General features: G+C 37.0%; 1 protein-coding gene across 3 annotated transcripts in view; it reads right to left on the minus strand.

Annotated features, from left to right (window-relative positions):
- LOC123520511 (juvenile hormone esterase-like) overlaps positions 1-15,854 on the minus strand; it is an 82,986-nt gene that overhangs the window by 7,533 nt on the left and 59,599 nt on the right. For all 3 annotated transcript variants that reach the window (XM_045282825.1, XM_045282824.1, XM_045282826.1), the window contains 5 exons: positions 4,373-4,553; positions 4,104-4,196; positions 3,381-3,484; positions 3,079-3,241; positions 2,766-2,883 (listed from right to left, as the gene is read on the minus strand). In XM_045282825.1, coding sequence (XP_045138760.1) covers positions 2,766-2,883; positions 3,079-3,241; positions 3,381-3,484; positions 4,104-4,196; positions 4,373-4,553 — 659 coding nt within the window. The remainder of the gene's footprint in view (positions 1-2,765; positions 2,884-3,078; positions 3,242-3,380; positions 3,485-4,103; positions 4,197-4,372; positions 4,554-15,854) is intronic.

Raw genomic sequence — 15,854 nt, forward strand, 5'->3', positions numbered from 1 at the left:
AAAAAAAAAAAAAAAAAAAATAAATAAATAAATTCATTCATTGCATTTTCCTTGCTTTTAATTTACTTTGCTTAATTGTAACAAAATCCAAGGAAAAAAATTTATAAGCAGTTAAATATCGACAAATAAATAGTGAACTGTTGTTGCTATTAATGGTTCCTTATTTATACAAACCTCAATTTTTTTCCTAAAATATCGATGGTATGCAATTTTTAACGGTATATTTGGAATCAGGAGGAAAATCTGCCTTAGAAACACTAAAAACTTTTAAAGAAACAAAACCAGTGTTACCCAGTGTTATTTGAAGGATAGGGAAATGAGAACTGTGATCAGAGATACATACTCATCTTGGGGTAAAGTAACTAGCGGAGAGCCACAAGGGTTAGTGTTATCCCCCATTATGTTTCAGATATATGTAAACGACATTCACATTGGGGTAAATAGTTATATAAACTTATTTGTTGATGATGCAAACTTGGTAAGAGTTATCAAAACCAGAGAGGACTGTCTGCTGTTGCAGGAAGATTTAAACAAGATCTATGAGTGGAGCAGGAAATGGAAAGTGGAGTTTAATGCCAAGAAATGTCACATAATGGAACTAGGAAAGAGTAAGAGAAGACCAGTATGGAAATATTTGATGGGGGAGGAACAAATAATAAAGACTAAAGAGGAAAAAGATTTGGGAGTGATCATATAGGAAAATCTGAGCCCCGAAAAACACATAGGCAAGATATTTGGACTATCATATAAAATGTTGACTAATATAAGAGTGGCATTTCAATACATGGACAAAGATATGATGCAAAAAATCCTCACAAGCATGATACATCCAAGGCTGGAATATGCAACAATGATATAGTCTCCGAGCTCTAAAAAAGGATATAAGAAAATTGGAAAGGATACAGAAGATTGCTACAAAGATGCTGTCAGAATTAAAGGACCTAACTTATGAAGAACGATTGGAGGAAATGGGACTGCCAACCTTACAAGATACAAGAGAACGTGGGGACCTAATAACAATGTATAAGATAGTCAATGGCATTGAAAAGATAGACAAAGAAGACCTGGTGCTGTTGACAGAAGATGGAAGGACAAGAGGACATAAAAAGAAGATCAGGATAAGGCAGTGTGTGAAGGATATTGGAAAACACAATTTTCCACTCAGAATGTACCATAGATGTACCACTCAATGTTTGTTTCAGTGTAAAAGATTTTATATGAATATTTTTCTCTTGATAAATTTCACCCTCTGGCATCCTTACCATTAATAGAGAGAGGGAGTGTGGTGCATTCCCTCCTCACAGTGAGTGTTTGTTGAGAGATGGAGGGGAGCAATAGTCATGTTATAGATAGAGTTTGCAGATGATACTAAGATAGCATGTGCAGTACAGGGTGAAAAGACAATTACAGAATACAACGAGACCTGGACAGGCTGATAGCATGGGCAGACAGGTGGCAGATGGAGTTTAATTCTAAAAAGTGTCAGGTTATGCATTTAGGTAAAGACAACACAAACTTTAGCTATGAGATGGAGGGATGTTGGCTAGAGGCAGTAGAGGAAGGAAAGGATTTAGGAGTAGTGATAGACAGGACTATGAAATTTTCAAAGCAATGTTTAGAAGCAAGAAATAGGGCAAATATGATCCTGGGTTTTATAAATAGAAATGTTAGTTATAAAAGTAAGGAAGTGGTGTGTAGCTTATATAATTCCTATGTTAGGCCCCATTTAGAGTATTGCATACAGGCCTGGTCACCCCATTATAGGCAGGATATCAACATGTTAGAAGCAGTTCAGAGAAGAGCAACTAGGATGATACCAGCATTAAAGTGCCTGGAGTATAGAGATAGATTAAAGGAATTAAACATGTTTTCATTTGAGAGGAGATGTATAAGAGGGGATATGATAGAGTTATTTAAAATGTTTTCAGATACAAACTACATAGATGTGAGATCTTTCTTTACCTTAGAGGAGGAAAGCAGGACTAGAAATCATGGCAGGAAGATTAGAAAGCAAGGCTGCAGGTTAGATATAAGAAAATATTTCTTTAGTCATAGGGTGGTAGACTTCTGGAATGCATTGCCAGAGAGGGTTGTAAATAGCACTAATTTGACAATGTTTAAAAACAGATTAGATAAGCACTTAAATTTCTTAGATTTATAATTATGTATAGCGCTGCATGATAATTTTTTAAAGAAATTTACTATAGTTAAACAAGACATGATCCCCATGTATGGGGATCACAGATTGTAGAGGATTTTGCTGTAGGACTTAGCCCTGTTAATGGGCCAAATATTTAGAATTAGTATATAATGTAATGTGTACTTGTAAGTGTATCTTTAAGTATTGATGACGAAGCTGCTGTGCGACTGAAACAGGATAACCTAGATGGGCCCTGGTGGCCCTTTGTTATCCTATTATCTATGTTATGTTATGTTATGTTATAGAAGGACAAGAGAGAGAGAGAGAGAGAGAGAGAGAGAGAGAGAGAGAGAGAGAGAGAGAGAGAGAGAGAGAGAGAGAGAGAGAGAGAGAGAGAGAGAGAGAGAGAGAGAGAGAGAGAGAGAGAGAGAGAGAGAGAGAGAGAGACTGTTGGGTTTAAATCTCACTACCACACTGTGTACAGTAGTTTGTGTGGTTTTAGTTTAACCAGAAAAATGGCCACTATGTACTATTGAGTTCTTTTTGTAGAAGAATGGCTGGTTGTGTTGCAAGATAAGCAGATGATCATAGGGGTAAATGATATGCACACATGTATCTTTCTTACCCATAGATAGCAAAATTAGTCCACATTTTCACCATACGATCCTTCACTATCTTTTGCTGGCCTTCCATTTTTCCCGGGAAGGAGAAGATGTACAGCATTTCATCGGCATGGGTTACACCTGGAAAATGTCTTAGTTTTAGCAATTTGGTTTTTAAAGTGCTTGATATCATCAGCCCTATGTATACCAAGATGACCTGGTAAGCTTCCTGAGAATACAAAACTCTGTATTCTTTAGAACATATGGTATGGTATTTATCAAATAGGCAGACATGGAACAGTAGTAACAGTAGTGAGAGGGAAGTCAGTGGCTTGCCTGTTCTGTAAGGTATGTCGGTTAGGCCCATGAAGAGCCATCTGAACATGGTGTCATCTGACTCAAAATCAAAGGAGTAGTAGTAAGTGTCAGAAGAACCATACTTAGCATGAAGTTTTGCTGTCTGCCAGCCACCAGCCTTCAGGAAGAATACACCTGCTGCCTATGTGTGAAAAAAGTCATACCAGTATTAAAAAAAAATCAAAGAAAATTAATAAGTAAAGTAAAGAACAAGTCAAGTTATAAAGTGGGATATGATAAACTCAATCTAAATAATGAAATAAAAGTTAGCACTGGCTTACATCAACATAGCCTGGAGCTGAATTGTTGAAATCCCCTGGGTCAAGGCCTGATATGAAGGAGTCCTGGATTGCCTCAGAGATGCCATTGGTAAAGTCCTGCACACCTGGGGAAACATTTACCAAGCTGGTGTTAGAATAATGCACCTAGATCACTCTTCATATCATAACCTAAGACATGCTGTTTACTATGTAATGTGTATGGATGAAAAAAAAAAAAAAAAAAAAAAAAAAAAAAAAAAAAAAAAAAAATAAAATAAAATAAAATAAATATATATATATATATATATATATATATATATATATATATATATATATATATATATATATATATGAGAGAGAGAGAGAGAGAGAGAGAGAGAGAGAGAGAGAGAGAGAGAGAGAGAGAGAGAGAGAGAGAGAGAGAGAGAGAGAGAGAGAGAGAGAGAGAGAGAGAGAGAGAGAGAGAGAGAGAGAGAGAGAGAGAGAGAAGCAGGTTGAAGGAGGTATGAGAAGCAGGAGGGTGGGGAAGAGGGACAGGAAGTGAGAAGTTCCATGGAAGAGGTAGGAGGTGATCTAAGGTACATGTTAGAGTCAGCTTTAAGTAATGACAGCTGCTCTAAAAAATGGATGATAGTCAACAGATGTTACTTTTTGTTAGAAATATAGTGACAAAAATGCTTCATTAAGTTGGGAGCTAATTGTGCATCCAATGGGTGGCTGGAACAGGGAAAACATAAAACTTACCAAAACAATTGAGGAAATCAATCATCATGTCATTCTTGAGGTACTCACTGTCCTCCAGCTTATGGTTAGGCTTCAGGAACTCCGTGTACATGACTGGTATAAAGGAGACAGATGAATGATACATTTTTGAGGTGTAATTGTATTACTTGTTTAATTATATTCCTTGATACTTCTTAAATGGTACATCTATAATCATATTCTGTTTGCTTAACTGATCTTCAGCACACTACTCACTCTTATTTGTATCTGCATGCCTGTCCAGAACTTACTTGTCAAAACAAATGATCCCTCATGCTTATTGGTTCCAATAATGAGAGGCACATCACTGAAGTTTCCATCTTTTAAATAGTCTAAAGGATGTTTTACCACAAGACGTTCTGTAACATTAGAGCTCTGAGTGACAGGTGCTGCTCCTCTGAAACCCATCTGTCCATCCTTGCGGTCTTGACCCTGTCAAAAGTGTAATAGCTGAGCACATCTATATATCTATCTACATATAAGACATCTCAAAAAGTCCACACCACCCACACCCCATCCTCACACCCATACACACACACACACAAACGAAGAACTGAAAAAGGAAGTAGCTAACTAGAAGAAACAGATGGAAGAAGGACTCGGTAAAGCCGAGAAAGAAAAGGAGAAGCTGAAAGATCTAGTAACAAAGAAGAGGAAAGAGTACAGAATGTGATTAAAAAAGAAGTACAAACATGGAGAGTCCAAGATAAGAAAGATAAGGCTGATTTTCAGGAGGTGATTCAAGAACAACTAAAAGAAAGAGATGAAAATATGACAAACAAAATGATAGGAGTCCACAGGAAAAAAGAAAATCTAGTTATGGAAATTGCAGAAAAAAAAGAGTGTAATTGTATTTGGACTAAAAGAAAAAAAGGTAAAATATAGACCAAGAAGAGAAAAAGAAGAAATGAAATCAGTCAAAGACCTACTAAAAAATCTAAACGACGAAGACAGGCAGAACTTAGAAGAGGAAGTAGAAGAAATACACAGAATGGGACCTTATCAAGAAGGAACAATGAGACCAATTAAGATATTACTAAAATCACAAGCAGCAACAGAAGAAATATTATATAGAACAACTAAACTCAAAGAAACAGAAGGTTGCAAGGATATCTATATAAAGAAAAATAGAAATGAGGAGGAAAGGAAGAGATACAATGAACTGGCGGCAGCAGTAAGGGAAAAAAAATAATGAAAGGTCAGAGGAGGAAAAAAGGCATTTTTTTGGAGAATTCTAGGAGACAGGATAAGGAAATGGTATATAAAAGAGAAGGAAGAGGAAAAAGTGGAGCAAGTTTAACTAAAAGTGATAAAATCAAGAGACTAGAAATGATGTATACAAACATAGATAGGGTTTTATCCAGTAAATTAAAATTAAGAGATTACATAAAGAAAGAAGAACCAGATATTGTATGCCTGGCTGAAACAAAACTAAATGAGGCAATCAACATAGACTTGGATAATAGGTACAATGTATGGAGGAGAGACAGAGGGGGTAAAGGAGGAGGAGTCATGATAATGTTAAGGAAGGAGATGGTGGTAAACCAAGTGGAATGTGGGGAAGGAAAAGCAGAAATACTGTATGTTAAGATGCATATTAATAAAAAAGAGTTAACAATCATTATAACATATGTGCCACCAAAAAAAAATTCATGGACCAATCAAGAATATAAAGACATGATAGATGACACAATAAGGAGTCTAATGAGAATCATTAAAGAAAGGAGAAAAGTGATATTAGTAGGAGATTTCAACTGTAAAGAAGTGGACTGGGAAAATTATGAAAGTGGTAGGGGGGAAGAAGCCAGAGGAGAGATTCCTGAACCTAATAATAGATAATATGATGGACCAAAGAGTAAAGGAAAACATAAGATTCAGAGGAAACAACGAGCCGGCAAGATTGGACCTGGTTTTCACAAGGAGTATACAAATTAAAGATGATATAAGATATAAGTGCTCATTGGGAAAGAGTGACCATGTAATATTAGAAATGAATATAGAAGAGGGAAAGGAAGATAGAGACGAATCATACAAAGGAGACCGATTAAATTACAGAAAGGCTGATATTGAGAATCTCAAGAACTACTTCAAATACGTTAACTGGGAGGAGATGGAAAACTCAGAGACAGTGCAAGAGAAGTATAACTTATTTTTGGAAATATACAAAACAGGAGTCAGGGAATATGTCCTGAAATATAGACCTAAAGAAGAAGGAAAGAAAGATTGGTTTAATGCAAGGTGTGCTAGGGCAAAGGAGAAAAGAGATGGAGCATGGAAAAGGTGGAGGAGAAATAGAAATCCAGTAAATAAGGAAAACTTCAAGGCAGCGAGAAATTAATATGTTAAGGTGAGGAAGGATGAGAAAAGGAACTATGAAAAGGACATTGTCGAAAAATGTAAGGAGCAACCAAAATTGTTCTACAGATTCATAAATGGAAAAATTAAGCAAAAAGAAACAATAGAAAGGGTAAAAGGAGAGAACAGGATGGTGGAAGACCCAAAAAGTATGGCAGAACTATTAAATAATAAATTTCAGGTCTTTACTAAGGAATCCAAATTTGAAAGACCACAGGGTAATAGAGAAACAGTCTATATGAAAGAGGTTAAAGCAACCAAGCTTGAAATAAAAGAGTTAATGAAGGAATTGGATGAAGAGAAGGCAATGGGACCGGATGAAGTCTCAGGCAGAATACTGAAACAATGTAGGGAAGAACTAGCAAGTCCTATATACAATATCATAAAATGCTCAATAAAAAATGGAACAGTACCAGTAGAATGGAAAAGAGCTGAGGTGGTTCCCATATACTATTATAAGAGTGGAAAGAAGGAAGAACCTTTAAATTACAGACCGGTATCACTAACTAGTGTAATATGCAAGATGTGTGAAAAAATAATAAAGAAACGATGGATCGAGTTCCTTGAAGGCAACAAATTAATATCAAATAACCAATTTGGTTTTAGAAAAAGATGTGTGTAACAAATTTACTGAGTTTCTACTCTAGAATAGTTGATAGAGTACAAGAGAGAGAGAGGGATGGGTTGACTGTATTTATTTGGATTTTAAAAAAGGCATTTGATAAAGTGCCACATGCAAGGTTACTGTGGAAATTAGAGGAGAAGGGTGGTTTAAAAGGAAGGACATTGAGATGGATGGAAAATTATTTGAGGGGGAGAGAAATAAGGACGGTAGTCAAAGATATGAAGTCCAAGTGGAGAGCAGTAGAAAGCGGTGTGCCGCAGGGGTCAGTATTGGCGCCAATACTTTTTCTCATTTATATAAACGACATGCCAGGAGTGAACAGCTACTTAAATCTGTTTGCAGACGATGCCAAACTGTGCAGAGTTATAAAGCAAAAAGAGGATTGTGAAATACTGCAAGAAGACCTAAATAAGATCTGAGAATGGAGTAAAAAGTGGGAGATGGAATTTAATGTGGACAAAAACCATGTCATGGAAGTGGGAAAGAGTGAAAGATGACCAGTGGGAATCTATAAGATGGGAGATGGAGCAGAACTGGAGAAATTAAAAAAGGAAAAGGATTTGGGAGTGATGATGGAAGAAAATAATCAACTGGCAAGCCATATTGATAGAATTTTCAGAGAGACATATAATTTGCTAAGGAATATTGGAATAGCATTTCACTACATGGACAAAGAAATGATGAAGAAACTGATGAGTACTATAATAAGACCCAGATTGGAATATGCAGGAGTAGTGTGGACCCCTCACAAAAAGAAACACATAAGGAAGCTGGAGAGACCACAAAAAATGGCTACATTAATGGTCCCAGAACTTGAAGGGATGACATATGAGGAGAGACTAAAGGCTATGGATCTTCCAACATTGGAACAGAGAAGGCAGAGAGGGGATCTCATACAAGTTTATAAATTGATCAATGGAATGGACTAAGTGGACAATGAGTATCTAATCCTGAAAGAAGAATATGCCAGTCGAAACACAAGATCGCATAGTAAGAAGCTGAGGAAGGGAAGATGTGTAAGAGATATTAAAAAGTATAGTTTCCCACAAAGATGTGTTGAGACATGGAACAGTTTGAATGAAGAAGTAGTGTCTGCAATGAGTGTACACAGTTTTAAAGAAAGATTGGATAAGTGTAGATATGGAGACGGGGCCACACGAGCATAAAGCCCAGGCCCTGTAAAACTACAACTAGGTAAATACACACGGGAGCCATCGTCGAGGACGGACGTGTCAGAGAGTGCTGCAAAAGGACTGGACCCAGGCCTAAATGTATGTACAGGGGGAGGGCGGCCATAGTGTTCTCCTGTCTCCAAATGAAATACTGTAAGTGTTAGATTACGTATAGCCAAGGATAGATAAAGTGAGAGACATGGATCCAGGCGCATGGAGGAACCAAAACATACGCCGGCCAAAAATCAACGTTATATAGAAACACCTATTGGTTTAAGAAAACTGACTGAGGATACTATGGATAAGGATTTCTCAAGTTTCCAAGATGAACGAGGAAATACGAGGAGACTTGTAAATGTAGAGAGAGAATTAAGGTATTTGAAGGAGGCAATGTCCAGTCTCATGGACAAACATGACTGACTGGTAACAGAAAACACAGCATTGAAATTGAGAATAACTGAATGTGAAAAGGTCAGTGGAATAGACCAGGAATTAAAAGAGGAGATTTTAGAAATAAGGAAGCAAAAATGACGCTCTAAAAACCTCATGCCAGAACTTGCAGGATAAAGTGTAGCAAGGGGTTACAGACAGGATAGAAGGTGGTCTAGGTGAAAACAAATTGAAAGAACTAAGAAATGAATGGAAACAAGAACAAGAGAAGGAAAAAGTAAATTTTTCAGAAGTGGTAAAGAGACAAATTCAGGAGAACACAAAAGTTGCTGTAATCAAAGTTATCAAAGAAAAGGAAAGTATAGTGCGGGATGCAGTGGACAAGAAAAAAAGCTTCGTGAACTACGGGATGAGAGAAAAGAAAAATCCAAATAAATTCACAAGAGAACGTGAAGAAAGGGAAATGGCCAAAACGGTTATCAAAAGGGTACAAGACAGCACACAAGAATTTGACCAGGAGGTGGAGGAAGTAGTTAGGTACACTGAAAGGGGTAAGAGACCAATGAAGGTGAAAATGAGATCTCAAGTGGTTGTAGAAGAAATAATGGCTAGAAAAGGGAAGTTAGCTGATGATGTCGATCACAAGGAAATATGGATAAAAAAAGATATGAACTTGGAGGAAAGGGAAAAGGAGAAAGTGCTAAGAAGTGAAGCTAAGAAAAAAAAAAAAACGAGAAAAGGACAGAGATAGAGTAGAAGAATTTTTACTGGAGGGTTCTGGATATGAGACTAAAGAAGTGGTACTTAAGGAAAAAAGAGGAGGTCATGGAGGAGGCAATAAATTAAGAGTGACTTATACTAACATAGATGGTTTGTTACTAAGTATATTGGAAGCTCAGGATTATTTGAAAGAGAAAAAGCCAGATGTAATGTATATCGAAATAAAACTGAAGAATGAGATACATGTCAACTTTAAAGAGGAAGGATATAATACCTGGAGGAGGGACAGGAAGGATAAAGGGGGAGGAGGAATGCTAATAATGGTTTGTGATAACATTTGTGTGGAAGATGTGCAATATGGAGAGGACAAAGTGGGAGTAACAATCAGAACAGAAGATTTGAAGAGAAAAATTATAGTTACATATGTTCCACCACAGACTAATACATGGGGATCAGAAGAGCATAAGATATGCAAAGAGAGACGATAAAGTATCTGGATAACATGATAAGAAGAGATAGAAGAATACTGTTAGTTGGAGAATTTAACTGTAAAAAAATAAACTAGAGAGAGATGGAAGTAATGGACAATGCTGGGCAGTGGAGTGAGAAAGTGTTACAAATGTCTATGGTTAATAAAATGGACCAGTGGGTAGAAGAGTCAACAAGATACAGGGGGGAAGAGGAACCATCGTTACTTGCCCTAGTCTTCACAAAAAAAAACTGGAGTCCCCTCCATTCATACAATACCTTAGTCCAATGGGGAAAAGTGATCATGTGACATTAGAGATGCAAATGCAGGAGGAAGATGAGATAAGATACAGAGAGGACCATAAAAAAGAGAGATTAAATTATGCAAGAGCAGATTTAAAAAAAAAACTAAGGAGTTATTTTGCTGACATTGAGTGGAGTAATATTATGTGCAGGAAGACTGTACAAGAGAAATGACATATTCTTACAGGAATACAATGAAGGAGTAAAAAAGTTTGTTCCTGTTTATAGTTAAAAAAAAAAAAAAAAAAATACATACATGGTACAATGCTAGATGCTTACAAGCAAAAAAGGCAAAGGATAAAGCGTGGAAGAAACTTTTAAAGCAGGGAAATGACTATAATAGACGGCAGTACAAAGATACTAGAAATGAATATATTAGAGTAAGGAAGGAGGAAGAAAGAAAGTTTGAGAAGGATATAGTGGATAAAAGCAAGGATGAACCCAAACTTTTCTACATCTTCTAGATGCTTACAAGCAAAAAAGGCAAAGGATAAAGCGTGGAAGAAACTTTTAAAGCAGGGAAATGACTATAATAGACGGCAGTACAAAGATACTAGAAATGAATATATTAGAGTAAGGAAGGAGGAAGAAAGAAAGTTTGATAAAAGCAAGGATGAACCCAAACTTTTCTACAAGTTTATAAACGGCAAAACAAAGAATAAGGAAACAATTGAAAAAATAATTAAAGAAGGAAAGACATACCAAACAGAGAAAGAAATGTGTGAAATAATGAATGAGAGCTTCAAAACGGTATTCACTGAAGAAGATGACTTCACAGAATCTAATAGGACATTGAATTGCCTAGGATTACAGGAAATTGCAATTCATAAAGAGGATATTGGAAGATTACTGAACAAGTTGGAAGTCAGAAAAACAATGGGACCAGATGGTGTATCAAGCTGGGTGTTAAAAGAATGTAAAGTGCAATTACTGGAACCAATTTGGGAAATAATTCAAAGTTCAATAAATGAAGGGAAAGTTCCACTAGAGTGGAAGAGAGCCAATGTAGTACTGATATTTAAAGGAGGAAAGGCAACTGAACCACTAAACTACACACAAGTGTCACTTACAAGTGTCATAGGGAAGTTATGTGAAATAATTATCAAGAAAAATGGGTTAAATTTCTAGAAGAGGAGCAAGTCATATTGAAGAGACAATTTGGGTTCAGGACAGGGCGGTCATGTGTATCAAACTTATTAAGCTTCTACTTCAGGGTTATTGCAGGACTTGAAAACAGAGATGGATGGGTAGACACAGTATACCTGGACATTAAAAAGGCATTTGATAAAGTCTCTCATGGAAGACTTCTTTGGAAACTAGAGAACATAGGAGGAATGCATGGAACCTTGCTCGAATGGACAAGAGATTATTTGAAGGATAGAGAAATGAGAACTGTGATCAGAGATACATACTCATCTTGGAGTAAAGTAACTAGCGGGGTGCCACAAGGGTCAGTGTTAGCCCCCATTATGTTTCAAGTTTATGTAAACGACATTCACATTGGGGTAAACAGCTATATGAATTTATTCGCTGATGATACAAAGTTGCTAAGAGTTATCAAAACCAGAGAGGACTATATACTGCTACAGGAAGATTTAAATACGATCTATGAATGGAGCAAGAAGTGGAAATTGGAGTTGAATGCCAAGAAATGTCACATAATGGAACTAGGAAAGAGTAAGAGAAGACCAGTATGGAACTATCTGATGGGAGAGGAACAAATAACGAAGACTAAAGAGGAAAAAGATCTTGGAGTGATCATACAAGAAAATCTAAGCTCTGATAAACACATAAGCAAGATATTTGGATTATCATATAAGATGTTGATTAATATAAGAGTGGCATTTCATTACATGGATAAAGATATGATGAAAAAAAATCATCACAAGCATGATACGCCCAAGGCTGGAATATGCAGCAGTGGTATGGTCTCCGAGTTCTAAAAAAGATATAAGAAAACTGGAAAGGATACAGAATATTGCTACAAAGATGGTGCTGGAATTAAAGGACCTCACATATGAAGAATGACTGAAGGAAATGGGACTGCCAACCTTACAAGATAGAATAGAACACGGGGACCTAATAACAATGTATAAGATAGTAAATGATATTGAAAAGGTAGACAAAGAAGACCTGATGCTGTTGGCGGAAGAGGATGGAAGGACAAGAGGACATGAAAAGATCAGGATGAGGCAGTGTGAGAAGGATGTTGGAAAATACAGTTTTCACACAGAACGGTGGAAAAACTGGAATGTATTGGATAATGGAATTGTTGCAGCACATAGTGTGCATAACTTTAAAGAAAAATTCGATAAATGGAGATATGGAGACAGGACACTATGAGCCCCGTTTGAACCTTGTACAATACAACTAGGTAAATACAACTAGGTAAAACACACACACACACACACACACATGTTAGAGCGCTGGCTTCACAAGCCAGATGACCGGGGTTCGATTCCCCGGCCGGGTGGAGATATTTGGGTGTGTCTCCTTTCACGTGTAGCCCCTGTTCACCTAGCAGTGAGTAGGTACGGGATGTAAATCGAGGAGTTGTGACCTTGTTGTCCTGGTGTGTGGTGTGCCTGGTCTCAGACTTATCCCAAGATCGGAAATAATGAGCTCTGAGCTTGTTCTGTAGGGTTACGTCTGGCTGTCTCATCAGAAACTGCAGCAGATCAAACAGTGAATTACACACACACACACACACACACACGCCCGGTAGCTCAGTGGTTAGAGCGCTGGCTTCACAAGCCAGAGGACTGGGGTTCGATTCCCCTGCCGGGTGGAGATATTTGGGTGTGTCTCCTTTCACGTGTAGCCCCTGTTCACCTAGCAGTGAGTAGGTACGGGATGTAAATCAAGGAGTTGTGACCTTGTTGTCCCGGTGTGTGTTGTGTGCCTGGTCTCAGGCCTATCCAAAGATCGGAAATAATGAGCTCTGAGCTTGTTCCGTAGGGTAACGTCTGGCTGTCTCGTCAGAGACTGCAGCAGATCAAACAGTGAAACACACACACACACACACACACGGGAAGCTGGCTGATGATATAGATCACAAGGAAATGATAAAAAGAGATATGAACGTAGAGGAAAGGGAAAAGAAGAAAGTGTTAAAAAGTGAATCAAAGGAAAAAAAATGAGAAAAGGACAGAGATAGAGAAGAAGAATTTTTACTAGAGGGTTCTGGATATGAGACTAAAGAAGTGGTACCTAAGGAAAAAAAAGAGGAGGTCGTGGAGGCAATAAATTAAGAGGGACTTATACTAACATAGATGGGTTGTTATCAAGCATATTGGAAGTTCGGGATTATTTGAAAGTGAAAAAACCGGATGTAATGTGCATTGTTGAAACAAAACTGAAAAAAGAGATCCATGTTGACTTTAAAGAGGAGGGATACCTGGATGAGGAACAGGAAGGATAAAGGGGGAGGAGGAGTGCTAATAATGGTTCATGATAATATATGTGTGGAGGATGTGCAATATGGTGAGGACAAAGTGGAAGTAATGGGAGTAACAATCAGAACAGAAGATTTAAAGAGAAAAATTATAGTTACATATGTTCCACCAAAGACTAATACATGAGGATCAGAAGAGCATAAAGATATGCAAAGAGAGGTGATAAAGTGCCTAGATAACATGATAAGAAGAGATAGAAGAATACTCTTAGTTGGAGACTTTAACTGTAAAAAAATAAACTGGAGAGAGATGGAAGTAATGGACAATGCTGGGCAGTGGAGCGAGAAAGTGTTACAGTAGACTATGGTTAATGCAATGGACCAGTGGGTGAAGGAGTCAACAAGGTACACGGGGGAAGAAAAACCATCATTGCTTGACCTAGTTTTCACACAAAGAAACCAGAATCCCCTCCAATCATACAATACCTTAATCCAATGGGGAAAAGTGATCATGTGACATTAGACATGCAAATGCAGGAGGAAGATGAGATAAGTTACAGAGAGGACCATACAGGAGAGAGATTAGATTATTCAAAAGCGTATTTTGAAAAATTAAGGATTTACTTTGCTGATATTGAGTGGAGTAATATTATGTGCAGGAAGACTGTACAAGAGGAATATGATATATTCTTACAGAAATACAATGAAGGAGTAAAAAAGTTTGTTCCTGTTTATAGAGTTCAGAAAAAAATACATACATGGTACAATGCTAGATGCATACAAGTAAAATAGGCAAAAGATAAAGCGTGGAAGAAACTTTTAAAGCAGGGAAATGACTATAACAGACAGCAGTACTAAGATGCTAGAAATGAATATATTAAATTAAGGAGAGAAAAAGAAAGAAATTTTGAGAAAGATGTAGTGGATAAAAGCAAAGATGAACCCAAACTTTTCTACAAGTTTATAAACAGCAAAACAAAGAATAAGGAAACAATTGAAAAAAATAATTAAAGAAGGGAAGACATACCAAACAGAAAAGGAAATGTGTGAAATAATGAATGACAGCTTCAAAACGGTATTCACTGCAGAAGATGATTTCACAGAACCTAATAGGACATTGGATTGCCAAGGATTACAGGAGATTGCAGTGAACAAAGAGAATATTGGAAGATTACTGGATAAGTTGGAAGTCAGAAAAGCAATTGGGCCAGATGGTGTATCAGGCTGGGTGTTAAAAGAATGTAAAGAACAATTACTGGATCCAATTTGGGAAATAATTAAAAGTTCAATAAATGAAGGAAAAAGTTCCACTAGAGTGGAAGAGAGTCAACATAATACCAATAATTAAAGGAGGAAAGGCAACTGAACCACTAAACTACAGACCAGTGTCACTTACAAGTGTCATAGGGAAGTTATGTGAAATAATTATCAAAGAAAAATGGGTTAAATTTCTAGAAGAGGAGCAAGTCATATCGAAGAGACAATTTGGGTTCCGGACAGGGTGGTCATGTGTACCAAACTTATTAAGCTTCTACTCGAGAGTTATTGCAAGACTTGAAAACAGAGATGGATGGGTAGACACAGTATACCTGGACATTAAAAAGGCTTTTGATAAAGTCCCGCATGGAAGACTTCTTTGGAAACTAGAGAACATAGGAGGACTGCGTGGAACCTTGCTTGAATGGACAAGAGATTATTTGAAGGATAGAGAAATGAGAACTGTGATCAGAGATACATACTCATCTTGGGGTAAAGTAACTAGTGGGGTGCCACAAGAGTCAGTGTTAGCCCACATTATGTTTCAAGTTTATGTAAACGACATTCACATTGGGATAAACTGTTATATAAATTCATTCGCTGATGATGCAAAGTTGCTAAGAGTTATCAAAACCAGAGAGGACTGTCTGCTGTTGTAGGAAGATTTAAACAAGATCTATGAATGGAGCAAGAAGTGGAAATTGGAGTTGAATGCCAAGAAATGCCACATAATGGAACTAGGAAAGAGTAAGAGAAGATCAGTATGGAACTATTTGATGGGGGAGGAGCAAATAATGAAGACTAAAGAGGAAAAAGATCTTGGAGTGATCATACAAGAAAATCTGAGCCCTGATAAACACATAAGCAAGATATTTGGACTATTATATAAGATGTTGATTAATATAAGAGTGGTATTTCATTACATGGATAAAGATATGATGAAAAAAATCATCACAAGCATGATACTCTTAAGGCTGGAATATGCAGCAGTGGTATAGTCTCTGAGCTCTAAAAAGGATATAAGAAAATTGGAAAGGATACAGAAGATT

This window comes from Portunus trituberculatus, chromosome 47 (assembly GCF_017591435.1).
Source record: "Portunus trituberculatus isolate SZX2019 chromosome 47, ASM1759143v1, whole genome shotgun sequence".
Classification (NCBI taxonomy): domain Eukaryota; kingdom Metazoa; phylum Arthropoda; class Malacostraca; order Decapoda; family Portunidae; genus Portunus; species Portunus trituberculatus.